The 14,908-nt window shown below is 47.3% G+C and overlaps 1 protein-coding gene and 1 long non-coding RNA gene across 2 annotated transcripts; one reads left to right on the top strand and one right to left on the bottom strand.

Annotated features, from left to right (window-relative positions):
• Positions 1-8,271: 8,271 nt before the first annotated feature.
• LOC108022774 (zinc finger protein 853) lies at positions 8,272-11,970 on the bottom strand. The gene is made up of 2 exons (XM_017091888.3): positions 11,663-11,970; positions 8,272-11,298 (listed from the first exon to the last, which is right to left on the bottom strand). Exon 2 carries the CDS (start codon positions 11,270-11,272, stop codon positions 8,762-8,764), a length of 2,511 nt encoding a protein of 836 aa, XP_016947377.1. The 5' UTR covers positions 11,273-11,298; positions 11,663-11,970; the 3' UTR covers positions 8,272-8,761.
• A 51-nt stretch (positions 11,971-12,021) lies between these two features.
• On the top strand, positions 12,022-14,723 carry LOC127011045 (uncharacterized). The gene is made up of 5 exons (XR_007764071.1): positions 12,022-12,085; positions 12,146-13,080; positions 13,180-13,860; positions 14,253-14,498; positions 14,578-14,723. It is a non-coding gene; the product is annotated as an uncharacterized LOC127011045 (long non-coding RNA).
• The last annotated feature ends 185 nt before the right edge of the window (positions 14,724-14,908 follow it).

Here is a 14,908-nt window from a genome sequence, read left to right as displayed (position 1 = left end):
GCTCCTGACGGATACATTCTATTTTTGGAGCTTCCTCTTTAAGCTGGAAATCCAGTCTGCAATTCCAAGAAACCAATTTACTTGCTGATGGCGACAAAAACAATAAACAATGGAAAATCTCTTCGGTACACTGTTTTTTCCTCTTAATCCCGGCGACCGCCCACTGTTTGTGCCATAAAAATTCCAGGGCAAATATTTGTTGACGGAAGCACCACATATAGTGTATGGAGTCGGCCTCCCAGCCATTTCCGCACAATTGGCACCCATGGATGGGCGGGCCTAATTAAATTACCAGGGTCCGAGCGAAATTGGGAAAGTAAAGAATTCGCACAGCTGCTGGTGTTGACAAATGCTCCGCTTGCCTTATCGTTCACATCTTATCTCAGAATATTCCGCTCCATGAAGGCACGGCCAATCCATAAGTTTGATCGGTGCAAGGGGCAACGTGACACTGATACAGACTGTCTGGAGGCTCTCGACAGGGAATCAGCGAAAGATTAAGGTGCTTTACTGCTGCCAATGGGCAGCCATCGCAGATATTATCAGCAGGTGTCGGGAATTCCACTCGAAACTCGAGTTTATGGCCTAGCTTTCACCTGAGAATTCATTTATTGGGGAGCTCCAGAACTTTTCCATAGCTCCAAACAATATCACGTCAGAAAGAGTAAAGCCCCAGACACTGAAAGAACTATTGGATGATATGATATGATATATATGATGTATCATTCAAAAAGTTTAATCAGCTCCAAGCAATTAAAGATTGCTAAAGAATTTTTTTTTAAATCTCGATGGTAAACCATCTTTCCTAACAATAGCATGATTTCTACCTATGCATCTACACCTACACTTACTTCAGGTACTAGTACAGTGCTATTATCGAAAGTGTTTGCTGGCGACGTCGTTTTGGAACCGATAATATAAATGGTAATGGCTAGAATCGCGTGAGCTTCGATTCGCTCCCCATTGGTGGCACCTCCATATCCCGAAATAACACCCAAAAGGTTTCCGTTCGGATGGGAAAATGGTGAAAGTGACGCAACCTTCGGGTATTTTTACATCAGCCACAGGCCCAATGGGTGATAAACCCGGCAGACTCGTCGAGATAGGCAGCCCCGGTTCCTGTGCCTGTCCCCGTGCCCGTCCACCACCCACTCGCCAGTTCCGAAATAAAATTATAGCCCCCGCAGGGAAACCCATTCATAACCGATAAGAGTTATGCCTCCGAGTTGGCCTGGAACCCAGCCCGATCCCAGAAACAATCCCCTTGACCCTGGGCTGTCCGGCTGCACCCATGAATAATTTATTCAAAGAACCCTCAGCCCAGTTCGGATCCCAGGGGGCGTGGCCGGGGAGGCCATTGTCAAGGCTGCGGGTAAGTGGGCGCCACATCGCTTGAAGCCCCCATTGTTCTGTAAAGCTCGCATCCTTGACATTGACTCTGAATGCAGCCAAAAGGCCATGTGACATGCATGTAGCTTCTACTATATCCGAATTTGAAAAACATGAAAAAGGGGGGAAGGAAGTCAGGATGGGAAACTAATTGAAGACTATGCCATGTACTTTGCAATACAAGAAAAAGGAAATTATTTAAATCGACTAGACACAGTTTACAAGTGTATTTAGAAAACAAATGTTCTTTAATTCCTTTAATTATATATACACTGCACTGCTAAACAAGTTTATAAACAAAATATGTGTATTCTAAAGAGTAATGGGAAATTCAATACATGATTAAGTGGAGTATGGTTTGGACCGCAGATCTTCTTATTTTAGTACAATGCATATCATATTGTCATGGGTTCATGTTCTCTATGAGACTGAGAAGTATGGAAACGTGAAACGAACCCTCATTACTTTCACTTGATAAGTCTATAAACAACTTGTATTATTCCAATTATGAAAATTAAGTACTTTGAGAAGCGAGTTTTTCCCAGATAGTATTAAACTCGACATAAAGATACCACCACAGTTTTCAGCTTTAGGAGCATTTAATTTATTTTTGTCTAGAACAAAAGCCATTAACGATCAACTGTTTATCCTACTCCACGAGCGGCAAACCCATCTAAAAACTCATTAATTAACTTTATTACCGATGATTTCAACACTCTTGCGACTAAATATTTGATCGTGTTCCCCGGCACATTTCAAAACATTTTTTGGTGGGGGAAAATTGTCACTCGGCAAGCAAATGACTATTTTAATTTCGTGTGTATGTTTTTTGGGGCTTGTTCCGCTGACAGGCGAGTCAGACAAGATTCATACGGCTGCTCTATTGCTCATCCGGGCTCTTCTAGTGGGCCAATTTGGCTGGCAGGCCAAAGGGAAGCTGTCACTCAGGAAGCCCGTGGATTTGGACGGTGAAAATGAAAACGAAGGGGGCGTATCAGACCGGGCAATCAGCGTCAATCACCCTGTTTATGGCCAAATTTGGGACTTTATATTTATAGGCATATTTGTGGAAACTGAGTGGTGGCCGAGCAACGACCTTGCGAGCAGCCTCAGTCTTGTGCAAGGACACTCGGCTGCAGTGCACCTGCCCCAGCCACCAAATCGATTTTTAGCTGGCAGCAAGGACGAGGAAGTGGCATTGGATGTGCATTACAGGATTAAGCGTGGATTTGCCAGAAATGTCAGTTAGTCGGGCGCCACATCCCTCCGAGGGATGCGTGCCAGGTGGCGATTGTGGCGTTCTTAGGGTGACGGTTGGGAGGACTGCTTTGAAGGGGTTTTCAAGTGGTTCTGTGACCGTTCCACTCCGTGCCTGGCTGTCTGGTGCATTCCTATTGATGCCAGTGTTATTGGAAACACGCGCCACTCGCTCGTGGGTCTCAGAACCGAAGGCTTAATTGAAATCAGCCGGCAAAATGGCTAGCAACTGGAACTACAATTGAATTGGCCCGCCGACAATCAGGAGATGGTTCGTCATTCGTCGTTTACCTACTTGTTTGGCCCACAATGAATCACACGCGGCGAATAAATCGAGTTTATCAGCTGGTTTCCATTAGTCAGCGATCCATTTGATTCCAATTAATTAAAGCGAACTCTAAACTATCAGTATAGGGAGTTCTTAATAACGCTTTTTATAGGCTAATGAGTCATTAAGACTCGCAGACTTCAATTTCAATAGTATCTAGTTAAGCGTTTAACATTCTATTTAAATTTTAAATATAAAAAGAGGAGAAATTATAATTTTGCGTGGCAGAAAAATAAGAATTTAAATTAAAAATTCTTTTAAAAAAATTATATTTTGAACCCTAAAATTTTTAAATACTTCTCTAAGTAAATATTCGTTTACTATTGATACATTTCTTTATGATAAACTTTAAATATTAAAAGGCTAACATTTTATGTATTAATTTTAATGAATAATCTACTTCACACCGGATACAACTGCTAAAAAGATCTATGTTTCTAACAAGAATATATATGCACATAAGGTTCTGACCCCGCCCTTTACTATTTTCTTTGACAAATTCCTACAATTTAGTTTAATTCAACATCTAGTTTGCACATTGCACAACACGTACTTTTGATGAAATAAAATTGTTGGCAGTATGCGGCAGCTAAAGTGAATTTTATTAATTTTGTTTCGAATGCAAAAATGTTTATTTTTGGCAGCCAGGCGTTGACACGGCATTTTAGTATCTGGTGCTATGCTAGGAGATGCCCCGCGAAGTCTTCAACTTTCTTAACCGACCCTGACATTGAACGCCGCATACAGAAATAGCCAAAAAGTATCTCAATCAATACATTGTCTTGGTTCGTTTGCTTTTCTTTTTCTTTGACTGAGGAGAATTCCCCCAATTCTACAAATTTACTGCTTCGCACTATGCCAAGTATTTCCCGATGTATCTCTATCTTAAACTGAGAGCCAGAGAGGGAATGCATGGTAGTATCTGAGGGACGTCACCGGTTACCGGAACAATGGCCACGAGCTGGTGCCGAGGTCTCCGCCGGCGCTTCGATGACAAGATACTGTGGCCGGGTACGCTTCCGCATTGTGGGTGGCGAAAGTAGGGGGAGGGTCTTCCGTCTGGCAACCAGAAGAAAACGCTCAAGAAATTAGAAGGCGTCGCCCTGACAAAGACGTGTTTTCAGGGCCAATCTAACAAGCCCACAGCCATGTGGTTACCAGGGCGCCCAATTCCAACTCGGGGGCGACTCATTCTGGCACTGACCACGCCAAATCGGGACCCCTTCGGACTCGAGTATTCGTGGCCAGTTGCCAAGTCCCAAATGCCGGCATTCGATGATGAATATGATTCGCATGTGTTCGGAGCAAACAGATTAATATTCCCGATCACAAGAGAATCCTCTGGTTCGGCCAATGGCCGCTAACAAAAATCTTTAAAAAAAATGGTTAATTATTCAGAAGAAACAATAAAAATCCAATATTAAGGTGGATAGATATATGTGAAATGAAGTAGAATATTATAAAATTGTTATGGCCAAATATTTATGATTCTAATAATATTCTGAAATACACAGAAAAAACCATAAGCAATGTCATATTAAGAAGAAAATCGAGATAATATCGAAATAAGGTTTAAATTGTACTGGCACTTTTTTGAATTTGTTATGAAAGCTATGTCTAATTTCTATTTAAAAATAAACAAAAATATTTTATTTTTAGCATGGTACACCTCACCCCATTTCCCTATTAATATTTTGCTATTTAGAGGAGTCCCTCTTTGCTATCGCGCTAAATGAGGAACAAGGCTCTGCGCTTTCATCTTCATCCTTCACCCAGTTTTAGGGGTATGTCTGAGCCAATGGAGCCTTGAGATTCCGAAATTCTTCGCTCGAGCAGCCAGCCAAAAAGTTCGCCAACGGATTCATGACCAAGTGGGTGCAATGTCAATAGCACACGCCCCACTCTCAGAAGAAGCAGATAAGCCAGAAAACCCCACTCGGCTCGTGGGCCCCCCTTAAGTAGATACTTTCGTACGAGATTTTCTTTTTACTTATATCTAGGAACATGTGTAGAACATGCAGTTCGTTTTTTGAGGAGCCGAAATCGGAAATGAAAACGAAATTGCGCCGCAAGCCGAAAAAAGCAGCCGCGATATTGCTAAAAATATTGCCTCGATCTGCAGACAGTCTATAATTGTACTAAATTATATAAATATTTGAAGAGTATTTCGATTTGTTGGCCGCATTGTTTGCACTTGCCGTCGGCCAAATGTAGATCAAGTTTGAACTAGACGCAGCGAAGGCGGGCACTGGCAATATCTTATTTGTAAAGTGATACCAAATAATTTATAATGGCCAAAAACCAAATAATGAAAATAAGGCCAAAAACCCATTTCCGTGAGAAAACAAGAATGGGAGAGCATCGCTGGATCGAAAATCAAAGCAAAATGCGATTCAACGTGTGAATTGGAAGTTCGTGACGGAAAGAAAGCGCCAAGAAAAGTGTCATAAAGTGACCGATGGGGTAATACCCTGGAGAATATTGTGAACTTACTAGAATGCCATATAGGGATACCCAAAATATACATATTTAGTTACGAAACATCATTTTATCAGTATAATGACTCAGAAAATCAGGGGGATCACAGCAAAATAAACGTAGGTACTTTAAAATCAGGGAAGTCATACCGAACTCAATTTGAGATCTTATTATTGTTAATACAATTTACTTCCCGGTACCGAAGCATTCAAATGAAACCCCAAAATGCACGACCATGTAAGGGCCCTAAAATATTTCAGCTTACACAAGAATTCGTAAACAAAACCAAATTTGGCGTGGAAAAATTACACATTTATGGAAATCGTACGGAGAATTGTGTAACAACACAAACAAATTGGCACAACAACAGAAAAGCCGGAAAAAATGGTTAACAATCGGGTTTAAGAAGGAGAATTATTTGCGAGGCGGCGAGCGCCAAGTAAACAATGTTGTTGTTCTTTTCAATTGCGTCAATGCGGGTCTTAGGACTGTGCGGAGGTGGAGGGGTGGCTGGCCAGTGGGCTAACAGGTGTTGGCCCTCTCGCGCCAGTCTGGCGCAGGTACTAGCACACATTTTGGCCCTGTCTGGGGAACTTTGGGAACACGCCGATGATCGATGCATCATTATCGCGGTCGGATCAGTAAACAATATGTGGCTCTCTAAACAACACTGTTTCGCTTTCATTTTCTTCCGGCAGACGAGCGTCCAATATTTTGCGGCTGCTATTTTCGAATTCTGTTTACTCAGTCGTCGGTTAATGACACAAACTGGGGGAAAACTTGCTCACTCGGCCAGAAAGCAATGGATAAGTGTTTTTGTTCTCAGATCTCAAGAGTGCGTAAAATCGGAACCTTTGAAGTGCAAGCTAACCTTATGGAAAAGGCGAACAAAAATTGGGATAGGGGATATTAAAGACTGTATTCTGAATAGGCAGAACCTCATTTTGATAATATTCTGTTTTCTCATTTATTATTATTATTATTGTTGATCTGTTGATTGTGGTATTTACATTTATACTCCTGTTGTCCCAGCATTGAGTTCAACAACTTGGAGTATGAGCAAATATTTTTTACAGGCGTTATCGAGGAACCACTCCAGCGCCTCATTTTAAGGAGGTGCTAAGTACAAACTTGCACACTCTGAATACCTAGAACACGATCCTAATGCGTCTCTGTTTTCCACTTTTATCGTTAATCCCTTGACTGTGAGTTTTCAATATTATGGTTTTCCAGAAAAGCTCATTGTTGAACGTTTTCCTAGGCACACACGCGGCGCAATTTTAATAATCGCACTTGCACTGCGCCTCGAATATCCCAATTGCGTTCTAGTTTCACTCCCCAAGAGGAGGATGGGTCTGGAACTGCCCAGCACAACCCCCAAGAGGGGGCCAGGAATCTAGCCCAAGCTCTTCGCGTGACTAATGTGCCGCGTTCGGTGACGTCGTGGATTTCGATTCAAAAATCTGATATTAGTACAAAATAATGTGCATTAATTGGCTGAAAATGTGAGTAAACTGTTGGCGAATCAAAGGAATTTATTTTGTGCAATTATTCCGATTCCGGGCCCCTCCTCGAGCCCTGGCCTGCGTCAAATCAATTAAATTTGAAATGGATGGCCAACTGCCGGGGCCCACAGTCGCCGGTTTTGTTCGATAGTGTGTCCTTAAAATAGATCTGGTGGAAATACATTTTGAAGCGCAAAACCCCATTAACATTTTTTCCTGGCGAATTAAAATATTTGAAATTCTTCCTGCTGAAAAGAACATGTTTTAAATGACATGTGATGACTTGAAGATCCATAGCAAACAGTACTTCCCTAGTTATGAGTTTTGAACAGGTAGTTCTTTTGAGTGTAGGGGTGTGCTGAAAGTCGTATGTTCTATAACCGCACGACAAGTATTTGCCATCTTTTCATTTATTTGGCTGCGTGGCCAAGTTTCGTTTCAGTTGGTTCAAAGTTCAAGGACATTTCCAGTCAAGCATGAAAGCAGATGCATTTTCAGATTTGGGATCTTAAAATTAAATGTCGTGCAGAATTTCGGAGCCCCTAAGAATACTTTCAGCAAAGAAAATGTCAATTTTAATTATGTACGGATAGACCTCACAACGCATTTGATAGCTTGAAAAATCGATGGGCATATCAAAGTGTGCATAAGCTCTATAATTAACTCTGGCAAGAGTGGTCATCGGATTTCCCCAAGAGCTGGGTGGAAAGTTAAATTCGTGCCGTGAAAATGCGTCATATTCATATGACAAAAGTCCCTTATCTTATCGTTCAGCAGTCGGCTGACCATCATTTATAATCTGAGCAAAACAAATAAGCGGCAGGCGATTTCCACTGTCACAACGTTATTCCAATTGATGATATTGGGCAACTTATTTGCTAATTAATTATCAATTCCGTGTGACAGCGGGCGACTTGAGACCGCGATCAGCTAACTGATTGCCAGTCGCTCAAATAAACAACAAAGGGTTATAGCATCCATAGGACCGGACAATGGGAACTTAAAATATTACATACGACCGCGGATAAATAAATGAATTTAGCATCCATAAGGTAGGCATAATCACGTAGGATACAACTAAACAACAAGCTACATTTATCCAGATACTCTGGAATCAGCAGAGGAACCCTGCGCGTGCCAAGTGGGAATCAATAGGCTAGACCTTGGACTGATTGCTGTTTTCTTTCGATCAATTTTGTTTTGGTTCTGTTTTTCCGGCCCTCTTACGCCGCCGTTGAACAACAAGCCACCCAGCGAATTGGATTACATGCTTAAAAATAAACATTGCCGCCAGGGAGAGATAAGCATTGTGCATATTTTTTAGAAGGTTTGTTAATTTATTTTGTTGCAGTTAAAACAATTCTTACTCTTTCCTCGTTTCAAGCCCAACAATGAATACCCAACGCCGAAATACGTTTAGCCTAAAATGCCAGTCTGATATTCCCCGGGGAAAACAAAATAATAATGGTAAGGTAATAAAATTAAAAACAAAAACTGGCAAGTCCCCGCCTGATTTGGATGTGGCCTGTTCCGCCTGTTTCGATCCGATCTGCCTACCTAATGCTTCGTATTTGATTACAAAATTCGAGTGAATCGCTCTTAGGTCCTACTAAACAAGTTCTCTACGACGAAAATCTAGGATTGCATATTTGTGTGTGGTGTGTGCTAATTGCTAAGTGTTATCTAGACGGGGTAGTACAAAAATATATGTATATATATCCGTATGTTACAGCTAAGTGGTCATCTAGATGCCGAGCAGGCACTCGCCGTTCCCGGGAGCGGCTGCTGCGGCGAACTCCGCTGGCTACGCCTGCGTCACGAAGTACACTTCGCCGGCGGAGCCCACGACCACAGCGTGGGTGTCGCCCGCTCCGCCGGCCAAGGTGGCACTCTGGCCGGTGGCCATCATGTTGGACATGTCGGTGGTGCCGTTGCTCACGAGGCTCACCGCCCCGCTGAAGCTGTCGTCCTGGCCGCTCATCTGCACATCCGCACTGTGGTCGGTGCTCTCCACGTGCAGCTGCAGCGAGTCCACGTTGTCGTACAGAGATCCGCACTCGCCGCACTTGAACAGCGGGTCCACCACATCCGGATGCTTGCGCTCCACGTGCCACTTCAGGTTAACCGCCGAGGAGAAGTTCTTCCGACAGTTGCCCACGCCGCAGCAGTAGGCTCTCTGCTGGTGCGTCTGCCTGTGCCGGTACAGGATCGCCTTCGACTTGAACGTGCGGTTGCAGATGGTGCACACCGGCGTGCTGGACTCGGCGTCGTGCGTCTTCATGTGCATCCGCAGCATGCCGGGCCCTTTGAAGCTCTTCAAACAGATCTCGCACTGCGGCTGCTTCTTGCAGTTTGCCCTTATCCAGTTGGTGTGCGAGTGCATGTGGTTCTGCAGGCCCTTGAACTGCCGGAACTCGGTGTTGCACAGGTGGCAGATGTAGCGGCCCGATCCCAGTGGCGAGGTGTGCTGCCGTATGAACTCGGTCACCAGGTTAGCGTCTATCTCGTAGTTGTCGTCCGCACCCGCGGCCGCAATCACGCTGGCCGTCTGCACCAGCTGGCGGGAATTGGCAGCCGCCAGCTTGCTGCTGATCGTCGGTTGAGCTGCGGGTGGTTGGTGGTCGCAGGGCTCTAGGGTCACTCCAGCCGGAGTTCCCTGATTGCCTCTCTTTGCCCGCTTGGCCGTCGGACTCGGCGAACTCACGCTCAGCGTGGGCGCCACCAGGGCGTCTGTGGTTGTGTTGGCCTGGCTGAACTCGACCACAGCGTTCTCCAGCGATATGTTCTGCAACTCCTCTTGCTGCTGCTGATGATGATGGTGCGACTGTTCAGATTCCAGGAAGGTCTGATCAATGTCGACACTGGTATCGCCATCCGGTGGCTCCATAATCGCGTATTGCAGGTCGTCGTCAACGTCGCCCGAAAGATGCGGGTCCTGCTCGTCACTGACGTACTCGCAGTCCTGGTCGATCTCCTCCACATCCGGATCCTCCAGCATCTCGTCGTCCTCCAGCTGGATCTCTTCGATGATGAACGTATCCTGGTCTTCCTCATGCTTCAGATGCTCGTCCTCGTCCTCCACCTCGTCCATCGCCTGGTGTTGGTCCAAATCGTCAAAGTACTCGTGCTCCTGGCTCTCGCTCTGCGTTAGATCCTCGTTGATCAACACTTGGTGATGCTCGTGGTGGTCCTTGAGGAAGTCCTGCTGCTGGTCGTCGTCCAGGACAATCGTCTCGAAGCTGTGGTCGCCCTTGCCGTCCAGCTGCTCGTACACATCCTCCAGCTCCTCGTCCTTCACATCGCAGCTGTCCTCCAGCAACTGAACATCGGCATCGCCCAGCGAGGGGCCCACATGATGGCCCATGTCCGTGGCATTTGTGGTGGTTGTCACCGTAGTGACCCCGGTGGGCGCCAAGCTGCGCTGCGGCACCAGTTGCACCAGCTGCAGTGTTTGCGTGCCATTGGGCTGCTGAACGATCTGCAGCGTCTGCCCGTTGGGCGTCTGCAGAAGCTGGGGCAGAAATTGCGACTGCTGAGCGGTGGCCTGGCCATTGGCCGTTCCCTGTGGCTGCGTGCTGATGATCTGCGCCAGCTGCGGTGCTACAATCTGGGCCGTCGTTATCAACTGGCCGTTGGGCAGCAGGATCTGTGACGGCATCGAAGTGGTGGCGCCGGCAGTGGACAGAAGCTGGGCGGGAGCTGGCTGAAGAGTGGACAGCTGAATCTGCTGGATTTGCTGCTGCATCGTGGGCTGTGGCTGTGGCTGCGGCTGGGGAGCAGGCTCCTGCAGCAACTGCATCTGTGGCTGGGGGGCAACGGGCTGTGGGGCAGGGGCTGCCTCCAAAAGCCGCTGCTTCTGCTGACGGGAGCCCTTCCGCAGCAGCGGCTTCAGCTTGGGCTTGGCCGGAGACTGCTGATGCTGCTGTTGTTGGACTATCTCGTCGATGATCTTCTGCTGCTTCTGGAGCATCCGCTGCTGCTTGCGCTCCAGCTGGAGCTGTTGCTTGGCACTGGCCGCCGCCTGCTGCTGCTGCTGCTCCTCCATGTCCTGGGCGACGGTGAGGTCGCGGATGTAATCGCGCAGCTCCTTGTCGCTGCGCTCGACGAGCGTCTTGAAGGCGTGATTCCGGCTCACGGCGTGGACGCACTGCACGCAGATCTTGTCCGGCCAGCCCTCCGTGGGCTCCACGCGCACGCTGGTGCAGTCCATCAGCATTTCGGGGACCTTCTCGCTGAACAGCGGGCGCATCTCCTTGCGCTCCGAGATGCACAGGCGGCAGATCTTGTCCAGCTCCAGGACCTTCTTACGATCCATCACTTTGTGTCACTAGGAGAGGGTGGCTGCAAGGATGGGTGGGCGGTTAGCTTGGAATACCCCTCGGCGTACAGGTGAATCCCCGAAAGGTGCACGAATCCAAATTTGCCCGCCAAAATGGGCCAGTTCACGTAACAGCTCTGTTAAGCCGCTGCTACTAACAGCAGCCATTCAACACGTCTGGTAGCTCTTGCGCCAGACAGAGACAGCTATAGTGTTATACACAATTTAGCATCTTGGTGTTGGTGTGAGCGAAAAATCATATTTTCAGGCCCAGAAAACGAAACAAATACATAATCCGCGACTTGAGCTGGCCAAATGTTTTCGATTCGCTTGCACCCGCACTGCGTGCACCTTTCGCCAGGGATCCCGAACCAGAACTCCGCTCACCTGCGCTGTATTTATGTAATTTCCGCAGCTCGCCCACATCCACAACACACGAAAACTCTTCAAATATGGCCGCGTCACACAAAAAGCCCTGCGAAACTCACATATTTGTGATTATGGGGCCGAAACACGCACCTTGCCGCGCCGCAGGGTTCGAAACCAAAACAAGTGCACACCAGTGGGTCTTTCGGGACCCGGATCGGATCGAATGAAAGCACTAGACGTTATCAATAGGGTTCTTTCGATGAGATGGAGATTGAGATGAATGAATTTCTCCGCCAGCCGAACTGCTCTGTCCTCCTCTGTGTGTGAGTGAGATGATAGGCGTGTTGCCAGCGGGGCTGCCAACTCGCTGGCAGGCAAATCCCTAACGCGTGCCGGCGGCGACGTTTGTTTATATTTTTAAAAACTATAACAACCCTCTTGGTAAACCTTACCTTTGTAGCTTAATCCATAGGCTGGTCCGCTCAGCTTCAGTACTTACAGGGCATTATTCTCCTCGCCTCCAGTTGATCTCCCGCTACTTAAAAAATAAAACCCACTTTACAGGCACACTTCCCAAGTAATAAAACACAAGAGATTGAAGGACTTGGCCTCGGAGCTGCCAACTCGTTTAACTAAACTGACATTTCGGAGTAGTGACACCTGTTGATCCTGGTGCTTTTTCGGACCAACAAAACTTAAGATTAATCATTAATTTTTCAGGCTGGGGGAGCCACATTCGTGTTGGCCACTTCGTACCGCTGGCGCTGCTTGTGCCTCCGGCTCTGGGTGCGCACCACCAGATAAATGCCCAGGACGACGACGAGGGCCAGCAGCAGGGAGGTGACCACAAACCAGCCGTAGTAACCATCGGAATCCTCCTCGTCCCGGGCGTTCTCCCACTCGGTGAAGTTGCCCGATGCATCCTCCCTCAGCTGGCCGGCCTTCTGCTCCCGGAAGAGCGAGGCCTTGGCCAGGTTACTCGATTCTGGGGCCATGAAGACCGGCTCCGTGTTGTCGATCCGGACGAATGTGAGCCGTGCTCCCAGCAGAGCCTGCTTGTAGCGCCTCAGTCCATGGCCATAGTACTCGTATATATCGGCGCCAAACTCCCTGTGCTGGTCCACCCACTGGCCAATCACCTGCACCCGCACCTCGCTCCGGGGATCCATGCTGCGCCCGAAGTAGGCCTTCTCCGCCACATCCAGGCCGCCCACCCCGTCCGCATCCAGCTCCAGGACGGAGGAGCGGTGCTCGAAGAGCAGTGGCAGCCTGGCCAGGCTCTTGTCCTGGTACACGCTGCTCGTGTTCACCAGTACCTTCTCCACAAAGCTGTAGTTCAGGCTGCCGTAGATGGGCTTCCTCTCCCCACTGGGATTCCGCAGCAAACTGTCGCCCAGGTGCATCTTGTAGCTGTTGGTCACATTGCGCCAGGGCAGGTAGGTGATGTTCCGCAGCTGGTACATCAGCGGTTGCAGCTCCACCAGCACATTGATGTTGTCCTCCAGACCGTACTGCAATGATTTCTGTGTTTTCAGGCTATCTGCGGGTAAATCCCCTGAAGAAACTCACGAAGTTATCGCCGAAGATCATGACCACGCAGGTGAAGAGATTGTCGGACACCGCATTGACCAGGTCCGTGTGCCGGAAGTGGCAGAGCTCGGTCTTCTCGCGCTCCACGTTGGTGGCCTTGGCTATGTAGGTCAGCCGCTCCTTGGGATTCAGCTCGGCAGCGTAGTTCTTGAGCACCGTGTGGTAGGGCACCCAGGCCAGGAGCGAATCCGCTCCATCGGCACACACCTCCGCCTGGACACCGCGTCCACTCAGCTCGCCGTTGTGCAGCCGCAGGAAGTGGTGGTTGTCCCGCTTGACCGTCGTGGAGCCGTGATCCGCGCACAGGGTGTCCACGAGGCTCGCCTGTGAGTTAGTCAGATAAAAGTTTAGACGGGAAGCAAGCACCTCGATCGTCGGCTTATCTCAGCTCCGCCGGCATTATCTTCCCCAGCTGCGATGGACACTTTGTCTCTTTATCGTCAAGCTAATTCAATTTGGAATATCAGCCACTCGAAGGTGGCACACGAATAATTTATGACTGGCATTGGGTTCGTCACTTAAGGATGTCGATGAGACAAACTCGTTTGGCCGAAACTGAATTCAAAGCCATTTAAGGCTGCGAATTTTCATCTGACTGAGGTCACTCAATTCAGATATGGATAAATGTAACTCACTTTTGGTCACCTAATTCTAAAACTAACTAGAACCATTTTAGACTGTCGTTTTGGAAGATTTTAAAATGTATTTTAGGACTCATGTTGCTAGAGTCTGTTATTTTGATTTGATGTTTCATTGAATTGAATTAAATATGAGCAAGAAAGTCAGTAAAATAATTAACAGTAGTACAAACGACAATCATCTGATTAAAATAATTACAAAATGTACTTCTTAAATGCAAAGAAAATAAGCCCTTAATTTACATTTTAGTTGACCTTAAATTCGACTTCAAATATAAGATATTTTATCGAAACTAGTAATGTACAGAATCGCTGAACCCAATGCTAACTTTCCTATCTATGGTTATCCCCACATTCTAATGATTCACCTTCTCCTTTAGGGTCAACGTGGTGGCCTTTATGTGGCACTGCAGGTCCTTCTCGCTGGGCACGACTATATGCCGGTCGATCTCCGAGAGGAGCAGCGGCTCCGTCTGGATGCAGAAGTGGGGGTGCTCCTCAAAGGCAGAAGCACCCAGCGCCACCAACAAACTCAGCCATCCGACGATAAGTAATTCACACATTTCCGTAGTTGCAGTGGTCGCAGTTCTTGGATTCTATTGCGCCGGAGCCGTCGATGAGCACAGGTCGGTGGACAAGTCGTAACTAAATTTGCAATTTTAAACCGACAACTAATCGAACGCATTCCACTTGACCGCCAAGCAGTCGCACTGCGAGCACCCGAATATCACCATATTTATCTGCTTATGAAGGATTCGGCCGAGATTTGCTGCGATTTTCGGTGAGAGCCGATCCGAGATCCGAGTTAACGTCACCGCGCGGCCAGTTGGTGGGTAAAAACTGCGGAATGGGGATGTGTGCGTTCACCAACTTGGAGTCCACAGCCGGCGATAAGATAACCGGCTGGCATTCGACTCGAACTCCAAATAGACCGTATGCGTAGCACCAGTTATGCTATGCTTCGAGTGAATATCAGGGTGGATCGATATTCTGCACACAATTCCAATGGAAGTTCTAGTAAAGAAATATAATTCCT

Source organism: Drosophila biarmipes, chromosome 2R (genome assembly GCF_025231255.1).
Source record: "Drosophila biarmipes strain raj3 chromosome 2R, RU_DBia_V1.1, whole genome shotgun sequence".
Classification (NCBI taxonomy): domain Eukaryota; kingdom Metazoa; phylum Arthropoda; class Insecta; order Diptera; family Drosophilidae; genus Drosophila; species Drosophila biarmipes.
Note: the sequence above shows the minus strand (reverse complement) of the source record. Positions and strands in the feature narration are given on the sequence as shown.

What these genes read in the sequence shown, in the direction of transcription:
- LOC108022774 (XM_017091888.3), bottom strand. Translation starts at nt 11,272, where the DNA reads ATGGATCGTAAGAAGGTCCTGGAGCTGGACAAGATCTGCCGCCTGTGC.